General features: G+C 47.3%; 1 protein-coding gene across 1 annotated transcript in view; it reads left to right on the forward strand.

The window, feature by feature from the left end:
• The first annotated feature begins 1,974 nt into the window (after positions 1-1,974).
• F13A1 (coagulation factor XIII A chain) overlaps positions 1,975-17,023 on the forward strand; it is a 143,654-nt gene continuing 128,605 nt past the window's right edge. The window contains exons 1-2 of the mRNA XM_019986089.2: positions 1,975-2,077; positions 4,050-4,197. Of these exons, the coding sequence (XP_019841648.2) occupies positions 4,068-4,197 (130 nt within the window). The 5' untranslated portion in view covers positions 1,975-2,077; positions 4,050-4,067. The remainder of the gene's footprint in view (positions 2,078-4,049; positions 4,198-17,023) is intronic.

The following is a 17,023-nucleotide window of genomic DNA, read 5'->3' on the forward strand; positions in this document are numbered from 1 at the left end:
CCCAATACAAAATAATTTTTAAAAAAAGATAGACACCCATATATATATATATGTTCACATACACAATTCAGTTTAGTCGCTCAGTTGTGTCCAACTCTTTGTGACCCCATGGACTACAGCACGCCAGGCCTCCCTGTCCATCACCAACTCCCCGAGTTTACTCAAATTCATGTCCATTGAGTAGATGATGCCATCCAACCATCTCATCCTCTGTCGTCCCCTTCTCCTCCAGCCTTCAATCTTTCCCAGCATCAAGGTCTTTTCCAATGAGTCAGTTCTTCGAATCAGGTGGCCAAAGTATTGGAGTTTCAGCTTTAACATCAGTCCTTCCAATGAATATTCAGGACTGAACTGATTTCCTTTAGGATGGAGTGGGTGGATCTCCTTGCAGTCCAAGGGACTCTCAAGAGTCTTGCAACCCGTCAATCACAAATCGAATCTCCCATTGACTAGAGTGAACTGCAAATATAACTCCTAAAGACTGATTGGACTGAAAACTACAAGTGCAGCTGATGACCTCCTCACCTATACACACATACACACACACACACACACACCCCAAAATATCTTCAATTCAGTTCAGTTCAGTTGCTCAGTCGTGTCCACCTCTTTGAGACCCTATGGACTGCAGCACGCCAGGCTTCCCTATCCATCACCAACTCCTGGAGTTTACTCAAACTAATGTCCATTGAGTCGATGATGCCATCCAACCATCTCATCCTCTGTCGTCCCCTTCTCCTGCCTTCAATCTTTCCCAGTATCAGGGTCTTTCCCAATGAATCAGTTCTTCTCATCAGGTGGCCAAAGTATTGGATTTCAGCTTCAACATCAGTCCTTCCAATGAATATTCAGGACTGATATCTTAATTATTGGCAAGTTAAATATTCACTTCCCTGCTAAGGAGGTAAAGATGACATCAATTTTTAGGAAAAGCTAAAATATTCATGAGTTGAAGTTGTTCAGTTCACACCTGCCGTTATTGGCAATAGTTAGCACACTCCAGTACTCTTGCCTGGAAATTCCCATGCACGGAGGAGCCTGGTGGGCTGCAGTCCATGGGGTCACAAAGGACACTTAACTGAGCGACTTCACTTTCACTTTTCACTTTCATGCATTGGAGAAGAAAATGGCAACCCACTCCAGTGTTCTTGCCTGGAGAATCCCAGGGACGGGGGAGCCTGGTGGGCTGCCGTCTATGGGGTCGCACAGAGTCGGACACAACTGAAGCGATTTAGCAGCAGCAGCAAGACATGAAGACTCCGGGGGAAATACATGGAAACTTTTAGAGGGAAATGTTTCTTTTCTTTTTTCTCCCATCATTTCAAAAGAAACCAAAATAGTTTTCAGGGAAAAAAAAAGAAAGCAATAAACAAACCAACAAGTGTTATTTTCTCATCTTTGTGGCACTCCTCAGGGTGTTCTCACCTTCCTTCTGGCTGGCAGCTCCCCCCCCCTCACCCCCCCACCCCCCGCCCCCGCAGGAAAGCTTGATGTTGGGTGGTGGGTGGTGGGTGGTGGGTGGTGGGTGGTGGGTGGTGGGTGGTGGGTGGCGGGTGGTGGGCCGGGGGCTCCAATGTTTGTTCCTTCAGTTTTACACATGCTGCGTGGCCACTGCTGTCTGTGACCAGACCCCTCCTCCTGGCCAGCCAAGCTTGAAATTCTGGAGGGCAAAACTGTCCCCTTGAGTGGGGAGACCCTTCGCCCCAACCCTCTGACCTAAGGGCCGGGGTGCCGTCTGCCCAGCCCTGAGGGCCCTCCGCTCCCAGTGGCCGGGGAGGGGCGGCAGATTGTAGGTGGGGGAGGTGAGAAGCAGGACCGGGGAGAAGGGGCGCAGGGAGGCAATGCCGGAGTGACGGCAGGACGGCGGGGTAAAGAGAGTCTCAGAGAGCGCCGCTGGCTCCAGCTGTCAGGCAGTGGGAGGAGAAATCGCTGTGGGACGGGAGGGGGGCGCGCTCTTAGGAAGTTATTTAAGAACCAACTTTCTTGTCGGTCCTGTGTCCTTTTGAGGAAGTACCCCAGAGACGCCCAGAGACGCCCAGAGTCGGCCCGCGCTGGGGCACCTCGGGAGGGAGCGCAGGTAAGCCGCCCGCCGCCCCTCCTGCCGGCATCCCTCAGCCCTGCACGCGGGGGTCCCGGGCCGCCGCCTCCTCGGTCCGCCCCCGCCCCTGGGTCTCCCCAACGATGCTCGATGCTCGGGTGGTGCTCAGAGAGCAGGGGGCCGGGACGGAGGCAGCCCGGCTGCTCCACTTGGTTCTTCGCCCCTAACTCTGCATCCACTCAGCCCCGCCGGCTTCTAAACTAGGGCCTCTCTCAGGTAGCCGTCCTGGGAAGCTTTCCTAAAGGCGCTGCTGGCTGAAAACGGCCTCTGGGGTCTCCCCCTCAACAGATAGGGGAGCAGACTAAGGAAAGGGGATGCAAATGGCTGGGAGGCGGAGGGGTCGGGGAGGGTGGAGGAGGGCCAGGTAAGAACAGCTTCCTGCTGCAACTTGGGTCCATGGCTTAGCTCTCGTCCCTTCTCCCGGGCGGCAGGCAGAGCCGAACTTGAGCACCTCCCCCGCCCCCCGGACCTGGCAAGGAGGCGGGGTCTGTGCCCACCTGCACCCACCCAGCCCGGCCTGCACCGGCGTCTCTCACCTGGCAGCTACTTGGGGGTCCCCAGCCTCTGGTCCTCTCTCCCCAGGAGCTACTGCTCAACACCCCTCTCCTGGAACCCCACCCCACCCCCGCACGCACCGGCCCTCAGCCACCTTGCAGCCCCCTCGGCTGCTCCCCACCAGAGGATGCCTCTGTCCTGCCTGCGTCTGTTAGTTCTTCTCTCTCCTCGCCCCCACCGCGTAACCCACAAGACACTGTAAATAGGACTGCAGGTATTTACGGGCCCCAGCTCAGACTTGGCACTTCCAAACACTGCTGTCTCCTTCCAAACTCCAGCGCCCCGGGAAGGGGCTTGGGGCCTCCAGCGCGCAGTCTTTGCTCAGCCAGCCCCTGGACAGCTTATCCCCGACCCCGGTCCTCCCCTCCCCTCCCACCTTCTCACACCCTTCCCTGGAGCCTCCATAAGGCTGCTCTTCATCTTCAGAGGGTGTGCTTGGCTTTTGGAAACAGCCAGAGAACCCAGAGTCCTGACTGGGTAACCCAAAAGCTGGAGACAAGGTCTCCCTTCATTTGGCCCCTCGGTCAACAAGTGCCGGCTGGACCCCGACGGGGAGGTGTGGTGTTTAAACCGGGTGTTTGTCCGCACGGACTCGGGAGGAAGGGGAAGCAGGCTTGGGGCAAGGGCAGTGTTAGCCCGGTGGAGGGAGTCCTTTTAGCGAACAGGCTATTTATAGCGCTCTCTAATATCGCAGGCCCCTCCCCTTTACCTTCCCAAACTCTCCTCTCCCTCGTCCTGCTCCCTGGGGTCCCGGCTCCAAAGCAGTGGCCACCACGTTCTCACACCCTCCCGGCTTCACTGCTGTACCACGTCGGTCTCGAATGTAAACATCCCTAGGCTCCAACTTTGAGGGCAAGCATCTTTCTGTATGGTTCTCTGCGCATCCCAACTGGCCAAACCACAGCCTGGCACAGAGGGGACTCTCGATAAATACTGGCTGCATTAACTTGCAGGCATGAATGTTTGAAAGAATGCCACTTATTTGGACGTGAGTGTATGAGTTTATTCTTCCAGTGAGGACACCTCACCAGTCTATAAAAAATGGGCAGAGATACCTGCATAAACGTTTCTTCCAAGAGATACCCTTTGGGGGAATGAGAAAAAGACCGTGCTCTCCAAAATCTTTTACAGCTTTCATTTCTCCAAATAAGCCCTCTTTCTTCTGCTTTCCCTGTGTTTTCACGAACACGAAATCCACCCCGAGATCCCTGGGGAGCTGTTCTCTGTCGTTAGACCTATCCTTCCTGCCACATCTCAGGGTTTATTTATGCGAAACTCAAAATGGGTTGCTCAAGAGCGGTCACGGACAGATACGTCTGTTTCTCCACTTCTGAATCCTTGTCGCAAAAGTAACTGGCTTCACGTTCCTGTCTGTGTCTCCTTTTCTCTCCCCAAGGAACCTGTGAGGCTGAGAATGTCGGAGTCCTCCGGGACCGCTTTCGGAGGCAGGAGAGCCATCCCCCCCAACACCTCCAATGCAGCAGAGAACGACCCCCCCACCGTGGAGCTGCAGGGCCTGGTGCCCCGGGGCTTCAACCCACAAGGTACGGGCACCTGCCTTGGCCCCCAGGGTGCTGGGTCAGCCCCCTCTGTCTCCACTGAGCTCCCACCAAAGCGGCCCCCTGCCAGTCTCTGGTTTAAGGAAGGGCCTCCAAAACCCTCTCTTGAGTGGTAGAAGCACCAAAGATCAGGATTTGTATCCCACTTCTGCTACTTCATCGCTTTGTAATGTCAAGAGCTTCCCTGGTGGCTCAGTGGTAATGAATCACCCTGCCAATGCAAGGGAGGAGGTTTTGATCCCTGGGTCGGGAAGATCCCCTGGGGAAGGAAATGGCAACCCACTCCACTGTTCTTGCCTGGAGAATCCCATGGACAGAGGAGCCTGGTGGGCTGCAGTCCATGGGGTCACAAAAGAGTCAGACACGACGGAGTGACTAGACCACCAGAGCTGCAATGCCAAGGAGGCCAGCTCTGCGAAGCAGGCCACTGGTGAGGCCTCTTGCTGCCCTACTGGTCTGTTTCCAAGAATGTTCTCTTGCTGGAAGTTTCCACTTCCAAAACCCCGTGGCCATTTCGATTGTCTGGTTCCTGCCTCCTTCCTACCCTGGGCTGCATGTCCACCTCTCTGCATCTCACTGGAGAGAGAGGCTGGGGTCTAACAGGGATGGGGGCCCCTGGCGCAGGCGACTGCGCCCCTTACTCTCACCTCTGCCCGTCCGGAGGGACTTGCTCTGGGAGCAACAGGCCGCTCTGACCCCCTCCCAGCCCTGGCCACTGTCACGGGGCCCAGATGCCAGTGGTGGCTTGGTGACACAGACACCATTCCCTCGGGAACAGCAGGGACACTCAGACTCACGTCCCTGAGCAGAAACCCGCAGGGAACATGCAGGGACCCAAACCCATTTTTGCTCCTGAAGGGGCTCTGTGTTGGTTTCCCCGGGGAGTGAACACCCCCTTCTAGGGGAGGTGTCCACGATCACCCTGTGGGGTGTGGTTAACCTGCTCGGCCCGAAAGAGACCAGAGGTTGAAAGAGAAGGGCAAGGACAATGCTGGTTTTGAACAAACCCAGCAAGTTGGAGAATAGCTGGGCATGATGGCAGGTTTGATTGTGTTAGTATCATGTCCAGATGACGTGGTATCTAATTGTGAAGATGGAGAGAAACCCCAGGACCACCCGTGGGGCTCCATCCAGACTGGGAGTTTGGGTTCACAGAACTGAAGGGCATCTTCCGCTGAGTCCAGGGGCCGAGACAGGGTGTTAACCTGGAGTGCTGAGCCCTGTCTCCCTTCCAGGTGCCGCACACTCCAAAATGCCACCGTTAGAGCCACAGAACTGATTTGAAAGGACTTGCTAATCAGCTCGTCGAAATCGCAGTGTTATAGGTTGGGAGACTGAGACCAAAGCAAGCACTTGTCACATCCTCACTGCTTAGTCTAGGAGCCTGCCTTCCTTCTTTCCTTCCTTTCTCTTTCCTTCCTTCTTTCTTCTTTTTAAATGCAGATAAAATTGGAAAGCGTGCAGATGTTAAATTACCAACCAAGTTATCTTGGTGTAACCAAAGAAGTTAACTTGTTTCAGTTTTCTAGCAAAATTCCCTTCCTGCAGAGAAGACTCTGGGACCCAGGAGAGGGGACAAGGTGTGGAAGAAGTGGGCTGGGGGAGCAGAAAGTGAAAGGGGTACAGAAGAAGTGCGAGATGCCACGGAGGCAGTGAGGTGTCACAAAGTGTCCCCTGGTCCAGGACTCAGAAGACCCAGGGTCCTGTCCAACATCTTCCACTTGCTCACTTTTGGGCCATGGGACGTGTCATGAAAACGACCAGAACCTCAGTTTTCCCATCAGCAAAATGGAGCAATATCCACTTCACAGTTGTCATGAGGCTCAATGACCAGTGGCTGTGCGAGTCTTGATTAATTCATGCTCACTGATTCAGAAGATGTAGATTATCACACTTCTGCAAAGTCTGGGACCCACACATGGGAACCTTGATCTAAGGGTAATATGTGTAGCCTGCAACCCTCAGATATAAAAAATGCAACAAAATGTTGCCAATAAGAAAATTGCCAGAGAAGTTGAGTGGGTAGTTCAATTTTTAAAAAATCTAGAAATACTAATTTTTTGGTTGCTTATTTTTGGAGGCAGGGGTGGGGAGTTGTTTTGAACTGACTTATTTGGAAAGATCAGTCATTATTTGCTTGGCAGTCAGATGTGTCCACAGCCCGGGTGACATTCTGGGATACTTATGACAGGCCCTGGTATGGGGGGGTGTGTCCAGTGAACAGTCAGTCCCTTGAGAACTGAATGACTCATCAGTCCCAGAGTCATTGTAACCTTCTTATTAATAACAGGTTTCTGATTTCATAAACATGTATCCATTTAGTAGCTCTACAGATGAGCTAAGTGCTGCATGCACTGAGGAGGGACCTATGAGCCCAGGAGGCATAGAAGTAAGTCCCAGATGAGTCGAACAGAAAAAACAATATGTATGTGTGTGTATATATATATATATCGTCTGATCAAGGAGGGCCAGTTCCCAATATCCTTCATATTTCAAAAGTCTGTTTAATTGTACTAAAAGTGGGTTTTCTGGGACTAAATATGTCTACTTTTCCCCAAGTCCCTGCTAAGACCTGGTCACGTGGGTTTAAGTGCCAGCTTCTTGTAGGTTTCTCGGCCACCGGTGGAGGACTTGTGTCTTCTCGATCCCATCTGAGAATGACTGCTTCCAGGACTGTTGTTCTTCAGGCGCTCAGTCGTGTTCGACTCTTTGTGACCCCATGGACTGCAGCACGCCCGGCCTCTCTGTCCTTCGCTATCTCCCAGAGTTTGCTCAAACTCATGTCCATTGAATCAGTGATGCCATCCAACCGTCTCATCCTCTGCTGACCCCTTCTCCTGCCCTCAATCTTTCCCAGCATCAGGGTCTGCCTCCAGGATAACAAAGTCCTAAGCCTCACTCTCTTCCTTGGCTTCATGAAGTTTTCCAAAGTGTCCCTTTAGCAAACTGCTCTTGTGAGATGGACTGAGTTTTTCCCTTTGCATAGTCTTGTGGAAGCAGATGTAGACAATATATACTGAGTGTATGTAATACCTTTAATAGGGATTCCCAGGTAGCTCAGCAGTAAAGAATCCATCTACCAATGCGGAAGATGTGAGTTCAGTCTTTGGGTCTGAAAGATCCCCTGGAGAAGGAAATGACAACCCACTCCAGTATTCTTGCCTGGGAAATCCCCTGAAAAGAGGAGCCTGGTGGGCTACAGTCCATGGGGCTGCAAAAACAGTCAGGCACGACCAAGCCACTAAACAACAACACTTTTAATCCAGGGCTTCAGTGCATATTTGGTTAAGAATGATTTTTGCCTGTATTTCAAAACAAACATAAGGTTCCTCCCATATGGCGGCATGCGCTGTAAGAAACACTGAGATGTTTGAGCTGACAGTGGAGCCCAGGCCGTGGTGGTGTTTGATGTTCTCTGGTGTTTTTAGGGATCCTTCATGGCTCCCCTTTGAACTCAATTGTAGCTGAGAGAAATATCTGAAAATCCCCTCAGCTTGTTTGGATTTGCATCTGTTTCTAATAGGCTGTGCTGCGTGCTCATTTGGTGTTTTTGAAAATCGCTCCACAGCTTTCCCGGTCTCAAAGGTTATTTCAGCAGGAGATCTAATGTTCCGGAAGATAAGCTTGTATTCTTGTTTTGGTTCAACTCTCTGTTGACAGCAATAGGGATCATTTGCAGCAGTAATTATACTTCTCATTTGACAGGTCTAATGCAATTTGAATTCAAACTGGAAAGCAAGCTCAATCTATAAAAAAAGAAAATCAAATGCAGGCAGGATCTGGTATTTTCAGGCTAACGGGGTCTGTGCCTTTCTGATCATCTCCCCCCTCCCTGCCCCTCCCTCCACGTCAGAACTAAAATAACTAATTGACTAGTAGGTCGTCTCTCCTTCGTGCAGAGGAAACCTCTCTGGGTTCAAGATTACTGAAAGAATAAAAAAGACCTTCAGTGTATGATTAAGAGATGATGCTGTGTAGAACCAGTTCACACTTCTCTTGATTTGTGGGAAAATGTTCAATGATTGTGTCAGGAACTATGCCAAGATCTCTCTGGGGACACAAAAATGAACAAGTCAACCCCTGGCCTCAAGCAACTGTCCACCTAGTGGTTGAAACAAACAGGTGAGAGGAGTGACCAGTGGTGTCAGTGGACTGGGGAAGAGGTTGAGGAGCGCTTCATGATGGACGGACACCTGAGTTGGGGCTTAGCAGATGAGTAAGAGCGTTCCGGGCAGACGAGTGCGTGGAAGGGCATTTCTAGCAGAGGGAACAGTGTATGTTAAGTAGTGAGGACAATAGAGGGGGGAGGCGCCTGGGAAAAGTAAGCCAGAATCACATTCTAACAGGCTTTGAAGACCTTACCTTTCCTCCTCCAGACACAGGACACTTGCCAAGGATTCTAATTAGCAAGTGACACGATCAGAATTATGTTTATTAAAAAAAATGCTAATATTGAGAAAATGGGGAGAAGGAGGCACATTTGGGGGCTGCTGAGATACTTCAGGCCAGAGGAGAAACAGACCAGAGGGGTTTTAGTCCCTGGAGAGAGCATTAGACTCAGTTTTCTCATTCTAGCTTCTGCTGAGCATGTCTTACACATTCAGGATACAGGGCATCTTTCTTTTCTTTTTTTTGGCCATGCCACACGGCATGTGAGATCTTAGTTCCCCAACCAGGGATTGAACCCATGTCTCCTACATTGGAAGCATGCAGTTTTAACCACTGGGGAAGTCCCTCAGAGTACAGGACATTTTAATATTAATAGCCACAGTTAAAAAAAATAAGCTGTTTAAGAAAATGTTTTTAATGATTCTAATGAATGATGGTTTAAAATTCTGGGTATTCAAAAGGAATATGAGAAAGGAAACTTTATCCTGCTGTTTTCACAATAAAGAGACCTACCTCCTCATAGACAGTGTTTATACCTATCGTTTATATTATCAGAGATTGCATGGAGAACTCAGTTCGCTAGGGAATTCCTAGAATGTGAACCTAAACACTTAACTTATTTAAGGGTTCCATCTGTGACAGGTATAATCATTCTCTGAAGAATATTTTTACAAACTAAGGAGAAAATAATCTACTTTTAATCCAATTTTTTCTTATTAGGAGGAGGGTAGGAGGACAGGGAGGCAGCTGGCTCATGAGGAGAGATTTTTTTTTTTAGCAGTCCATTTTCTGATGTTTTGGAATTAGGCTAAATTGTGTTAGGTAGACTTTTTGAAAGCTGTCACTTTGAAAGAGAAAACTGCCACGTTTCCAGCTACAATATCTCTCTAAAAGACAAAAAACATGGCTTAGCAATGAGTTGCTCCATTCTGCCAGTAAGTGGGCCAGGGATAAGCAAATTCATTTCCTGTTTGTGGCGAATGGAGCCTAGGTGATGAGAAGTTTCCTTCAATCTAAACTGTGTCTTGTTAAGCCAGTAGACAAAGCAAGAATCAGTATGCCAGCTTAATAAGTGTTCACGGAGGCCCTGCTACGTGCGAAGGAGCAATGCCAAGCAAAAGGTTCAAGAAAAATATACCACTTTCTTGATATCTTATGACAACCTGTGTTCGTATCTGCAGACAACCATCTGCAGAGTCCTTGCAATTATGAAGTATTAAAAGAAAAAAATACTTGATTGGTCTGTGGGTGACCAGCTGTGAGCACTAAAAGAAAAGGGGTTCATTCAGTGGTGCTGGGGACCTCATCTCCTTCTCCAAGACGTGGGGTAACCCTTAGTAAATCTATAGATTGCTGATGTTCAGTTGCTAAGTCATGTTTGACTCTTTGCAACCCATGGACTGCAGCACGCCAGGCTTCCCTGTCCTTCACTATCTCCTGGAGTTGGTTCAAACTCATGTCCTTTGAGTCGGTGATGCCATCCAACCATCTTATTCTCTATCATCTCCTTCTCCTTCTGCCCTCAATGTTTCCCAGCATCAGGATCTTTTCCAATGAGTTGGCTCTTCGCATCAGGTGGCCAAAGTATTGCAGCTTCAGAATCAGTCCTTCCAATGAATATTCAGGACTGATTTCCTTTAGGATTGACTGGTTGGATCTCCTTGCTGTCCAAGGGACTCTCATGAGTCTTCTCCAACACCGCAATTTAAAAGCATCAATTCTTTGGTGCTCAGCTTTCTTTATGGTCCAGCTCTCACATCCATAGATGACTACTAGAAAAACCATAGCTTTGACTATATGGACCTATGTTGGCAAAGTGATATCTCTGTCTTTTAATATGCTGTGTTGGTTGGTCAAAGCTTTTCTTCCAAGGAGCAAGCAGCTTTTAATTTCACCATCCACGGTGATTTTTGAGCCCAAGAAACTAAAATCTGCCACCGATTAGGAGATTATACTGGAGAGAGAGTAACAGGTCTACCACTTCCTTCTCCTTCTAAACAAAATTCTCCTGCTCATTGCCCTTCTGCACGTCATACACATCTGACTACAGTCTAGAAAATTATTTCTTTCTTTATTTTTTTTTTTAGAAAATTATTTCTTTAAACTCTCAACTTTTCAGTGGAGCATTTAATATTCCGTAGCTTAGTTGTTTTATTTTTTAAACGGAAGGTTTCTCTTAGTTTCAGTGATTTTAGCATGAACTTTTAAGAGATCGTATAGGAAAATTTTACTTACCATTGACTTCATTTTTTCCCACGTAGGGTACCACTGTGATTCCCTATAATTTTTTTTCTTTCTTTCTGAAGGCATTGACTTAGAGTGATATTGCAATAGAAAAGATAAAGATCATTTAGAAAGGACAATATTTTTTAAAAACGACATGTTTTGAATTAAACATTGTCAATTACACAACAATGTGGGCTACATTATTTTAAAACAAACTCTTCATGTATCTCTTAGCATATATTTAGTATATATACTTGTTTTCACTGTGAAAAAGGTATAAAACTACGATTGGTGGGGATGGGAGCTGAAGTTTTGCAGACGCAAAGGAGTTCATTCGCACTTTTTTTACCCATTGTAATGAGTGGTCTAAGTGAGCTGTGAAGACAGGGCATTTTTATTCCAATCTGAAACAAAACTGCTGGTCTGGAAGCTTCCTGTTTCAAAACCCCTGCATTATCTTTGGCAGTATTTATATATCATCCTGAATATTGTGAGAATGAAACTGTCTGATAAATGACATTTAAAACACTCGTATGGTTAATACTATGATAAATGGAATGATCTATTTTAAAATGAGTAGCCAGCTCCTGGTTTCAGATTTTTAGGTATTATTACATTGGTTTAAAGTGAAAAGTGGAATATTTGCTATGAAATTTTAAAATATTACCCCAGGTTCAGTAGGGCTTCCCCTGTGGCTCAGCTGGTAGAGAGTCTGCCTGCAATGCGGGAGACCTGGGTTCAATCCCTGGGTCGGGAAGATCCCCTGGAGAAGCGAAAGGCTACCCACTCCAGTATCCTGGCCTGGAGAATTCCGTGGACTCTATAGTCCATGGGGTTGCAAAGAGTTGGACAGGACTGAGTGACTTCAGGTTTTCAGGCTCAGTAACAAGATGATTAAGACACAGTCCGGTCCTTAAGGGGCTTACAGACCCCTAGATAAAATCACCTATATTAGGGTGATACTAAGTGGCTGATGATAATAGACATTTTTAAGAAGAAAAACATATTCTGAAAATCTGGACGAGAAAATGACTCCCTCCACATGTAGAAATTCAAGAAAAGAAAGGCAGGCCTGTCTGCTGAGGAGCATCGTCTTATTGAATCTCCTCACCGCCGTCATTCTGCAGATGAGAAAGCGGAGGCACAGGTCTATGTAACTTGTCCAAAGTCACAGAGATAGTCCGAGTCAGAACTGAGACCTGGGTCGAGGCAGTCTGGGTCCAGAATCCATGTTCTTATCCACTGTGCTATTCTGCTTCTCCGAGTGCACTAATAACAATATAATAATAATTTCGAGCTTTTACTATGTGCCAGATACTGTGCTAAAGTGTTTTATATGTGCTCTTTCTTTTTCATTTAGCGCTCACATCAACCGTATGAGGCATTTCATTGCCTTTCTAAAAATAAGAAAACTGGACTCAGATTAAATAACTTCTCAGCGTTGCACAACTAGTGATGTATCTCCCAAACCATATTCTGAAAAATCCTCCACTCACACAAAAATACTTCCCATGGCCATTCAACTTCGGAAAGCAGTCTACCTGTAGGAGGTTTGCAGTACACAGCAGCCTACGACAGTTCCGCACAACTTTTGCAAGAACCCTGATTGTGTGTGCGTGCTAAGTCGTTTCAGTCTTGTCTGAGTCTTTGCGACCCCATGGACTGTAGCCCACCAGGCTCCTCTGTCCCTGGGATTCTCCAGGCAAGAATACTGGAGTGGGTTCCCGTGTCCTCCTCCAGGGGATCTTCCCTACCTAAGGATTGAACACATGCCTTCTGCATTGGCAGGCGAATTGTTTGCCACTGAGCCACCAGGGAAGCTCAAGAATCCTGATTAACTCTGGTTAAATCAGCACTTCCCAAACGGATTTAACCCTGGCTATTCCTTCAATCCCACATGTACATCCGATAGAACTAGAACTTCATGATGCTACGCAAGGATGAACTGACTTCAGTCAGACTCACTAGACACTAACCAGGTTCTTCAGACTGGGGTGTGGAACTGGAAAGCCAGGGTTTTCATTTGCAATGAGAACGAGAGCCACCGAGAGCCTGATAGCAAAGGACTTGCATCTCTCTCTCTGGCTTTGTTTGTCCACACAGGCAGAGCTGCTCGGGAAACCACTCATTTTTAGGGGCAGGTCATCAGGCAGGGAGGGGTGGGCAGCGCTGAGCAGATCCTGGCGGTGCTCTGGGATCAGGTGTGACTGTACAGGTAGACTGGACTCTCCCCACCTCACCTGGAAGGCCGCCCCGACAGCCTGCCAGGCGACCTTTCTGCCTCCAGCACCGCCCCCCTCCAGTCTGTTTTCCTCTCTGTCACCAGAAGAGGCGGTTTCCGGTTGTCTCTGCATCCATCTAACCATATGCATCTGCTAGCTCAGGTTCTTCACTGGATTCCCAGTGCAGTTAAGAGTCCAAACTCCTTGACAGGGACTTCAAGGCTTGCTGCCTTCTCGTCCACGGTGGTCGCATTGCAACCCTCCAGTCAACCAATCACTTTTCAGCTTTGTTTCAAAAAAACATTGATTTTGACCGTGCAAGATCTCCGTTGCCGCATGCAGGATCCAGTTCCCTGGACCAGGGATTTCACCTGGGGCCCTGCATTGGGAGCGTGGAGTCTTAGCCGCTGGACCATCTGGGACGTCTCCACCTTTCCACTTTCAAAGTAAACCATGCACTCTCTCCCCTCAGTCTCCGCTCATCCTCCTTTCTCTCCCACCTCTCTTTCTACCTGGAAAACTCACTCAACTTTCTGACCCCTACTTATACCTCAGTTCTTCCAGAAAGCTTCCTGAGTCCCCCATAGTCTGTGTTAGGGGCTCCTGGCCAGAAACCCTCCCCCACTCATCATTCCTTTCATTTATCAGAGCGTTTTACTTTTTCATGACACTATCATAATTACCTGTTCACTTTTCCATATCTACCACTGTGCATTTGTATTTGTTTAGCAGTGACCTAATGTATCTATATCCATGTCTTGACTGACAGCGTAAAATTGCATACTGTTAAACTCCCGGAGGACAAGAAGTTAGGAAGGACATTAAATGTATTGAATATAAATGCCTGCATGCTAAGTCACTTCGGTTGTGCCTGACTCTTTGCTGCCCATGGACTGCAGCCAGCCAGGCTCCTCTGCTCTGTCCATGGGACTCTCCAGGCAAGAGTACTGGAGTGGGTTGCATCCCCTCCTCCATGGGATCTTCCAGCCCAGGGACGAACCTGCATCTCTTATGTCTCCTACAGTGGCCGCCTTCTGGGTGGCTAAGATGGTAAAGAATTGAATATACACTTAGGGTCTAAAATTAGCTTAAGAATTTGGAACAATTAACCTAATACAATAAGATAAAATTTAATGTGAAACAAGTAAGGCCCTAAAATTAGGCTAAAAAGAAAACAAAATTGCATTGATAGAAATGGTTAAATAACAACATGAGTAAGTGACTTATAGGAATCTGACTGAGTTTTAATCGACTACTGACGGAAGTGACATCAGAATGTATTTTTAAAGTTTTGCTTCACCACATGCTTAATGTAAATCAACAATAAGAGTATCCAAAACACTAATGGTATTTTGGACTGAAATCACAGAAGTTTATTTTGGAAGATGCAGTGGCCTCATTGGTTTTCACTGGAAAAACCCTAACCAAAGATGCAGTTAATTCTAGGAAAAACATTACAAGAGAGAATTTCATAAAATGGGTATATATATGTCAGAGCAGGTAAAAGGTCTAGAAGTAATCTCTTAAAGAACACTGAAGGCTTAGAGAATGCTTTACTCAGAGGAACACTCACAGTAGTCTTTATATACAGAAAGAGTGCCAGATGAAACGAATAGAACATATTCTATATTTATGCAGAAGTTAGAACCAGAATCTATAGTTACAGAAATTATAAGGAAGCAGATGTCAGTTCATTTTATAAGGATTTTTCAAATAACTGGATTATATAAAAATAAACTGTTTGCTTTATATGATAGTGGGTTCCCTGTTCAGATGGAGACTCAAAGCCTAAGTATGAGGGTTTTCATGGAGGTGTTTAATACAGCAGGTCTACCAGATGGCCTAGCAATACCTCTACCCTCTGAGAGTCTGTGATGCTATAATATCAGTATATTCCTTCCACTGGTGCTGATTAATGGAGAGCGGTTAAACTCTTCTCTGAGGAATTAGATTTTTAGACATTAAAAAAAAATTATTAAAAGTCAAGATGCTAAGAAAGAGGGCCAAATGAGTTGGTTCCTGAGGTCCTTCTCAAGTGGGACATTCATGATTCTTCAGCTCTTTCTGAAGCTAGTTTTACACTGGGGATTGTGGCCTTAATAAGACCAGAGAACTTAGGGGGAAGGCAGCTTGGAAGAGAGAGGTGTAGAAATAAACGTCTTCAGCCCACAGCCTCCTAAAGGAACGAAACTGCACTTCCGGGGACTGTGCACTACAGCAGGGTTCTGAGATGCTGCAAACGCAAAACTGCACCTTGGGTTTTCCATGTGCTTCAGTGTCACAGTCAGAATAGCTCGCTGAGGACCACACCATGCGAAATACAAAATAACTCCATCACGGTTCATAGTCAGAGAGCCACAGAGGAGCCTCTGGTCCCAGGCATAACGTCATTCTCCTGTGAGGACGATGAATCTTTGTAGACATTCTCAAGAAATTAGTGTCTTTGTTTTAAAGGTGAGAAAACTCAGCTTCTAAGAGGTAACCTCCCTGACCTAAGTAATGATGAGAGCTGAGATCAAACTCAGGATTACCTGGACTTTGAAATAATCCCAGGTGTTTCAGGGACTCCTAGACTTCAGAACTATAGAGTATTTTAATGAACCTAATTTCTCTGTTTTGCCTATGAGACAAAATGAGCTCAGAGGGGACCAGACATCCTGCTCAAGACTCCTGTGTAAAAGCAAAGGAAGCCACTGAGTCTTACAGGGTTGAAGCCCCAGCACTCTGTCTACACTGAGTCAGCACAAACCATGCAGCTGGCATGGTCAGGAAAAGAGAGAGAAGTCAAGATGGCAGGACTCCCTTCCCCCATGGTCAGGAAAAGAGAGGCAAGTCACGATAGCAGGACACCCTGTCCTACCCCTCACCCAGTTTTCTCTCCCCTGTGGCCCTTTAGAACCCCAAATGCATACACAGAACTCTATTTTTAGATCCCATGGGCTATAGCCTGCCAGGCTTCTCTGTCCATGGGATTCTCCAGGCAAGAACACTGGAGTGGGTATCCATTCCCTTCTCTAGGGGGATCTTCCCAATCCAGTGATTGGACCCAGGTCTTCTGCTTTGCAGGCAGATTCTTTACCACTGAGCCACAAGGGAAGCCCATATTTAGACTAGATCTTCTAAACTGCACTGTAGTTGGGTAACTGGAGTTACCATCACATCAATAATCGTTGCAGACAAAATGGGGAAAAAAACCTAAAGGAGATCTAACTTTCATCCAGTGTTATCATGTCTCAGATAAATATATAACTGACATTTACACTCCCGATTCCACACATCAGAGGAAAAACCTGAAGATTTTGGCATTACACCAGGGTTTGCTTCCAGATTGGTCGGTTGGTAGCCAGGCAAATGCGAAGCTTGTTTCTGCCTGTTCAATGTGGAAACAATCCTACCTCCCTCATAGAAACACTAACATGCTTCCCCTACACCTGTTCCCTCTGTTTCCTGCTTTTGAAGGACAAGCTCTCCTTTTAGAATTATGGAAAAGGAGGTTTACCCTTCCTGAATAAGAGGAGAATTTTGGATTAATGGTCTACTTGGACTGCAAGGAGATCTAACCAGTCCATTCTGAAGGAGATCAGCCCTGGGATCTCTTTGGAAGGAATGATACTAAAGCTGAAACTCCAGTTCTTTGGCCACCTCATGCGAAGAGTTGACTCATTGGAAAAGACTCTGATGCTGGGAGGGATTGGGGGCAGGAGGAGAAGGGGACGACACAGGATGAGATGGCTGGATGGCATCACTGACTCGATGGACATGAGTCTGAGTGAACTCCGCGAGTTGGTGATGGACAGGGAGGCCTGGCGTGCTGCGATTCATGGGGTCACAAAGAGTCGGACATGACTGAGAGACTGATCTGATCTGATCTGATCTGTCCTTATAACATCCCTTGGAAGCTTTGTCAGATTTGATCCCTCCCCTTTTAAAGATAAAAAATTGAAACCTGTTATTCCCTGCTTTTTCTACCATAG

Source organism: Bos indicus, chromosome 23 (assembly GCF_029378745.1).
Source record: "Bos indicus isolate NIAB-ARS_2022 breed Sahiwal x Tharparkar chromosome 23, NIAB-ARS_B.indTharparkar_mat_pri_1.0, whole genome shotgun sequence".
NCBI lineage: Eukaryota > Metazoa > Chordata > Mammalia > Artiodactyla > Bovidae > Bos > Bos indicus.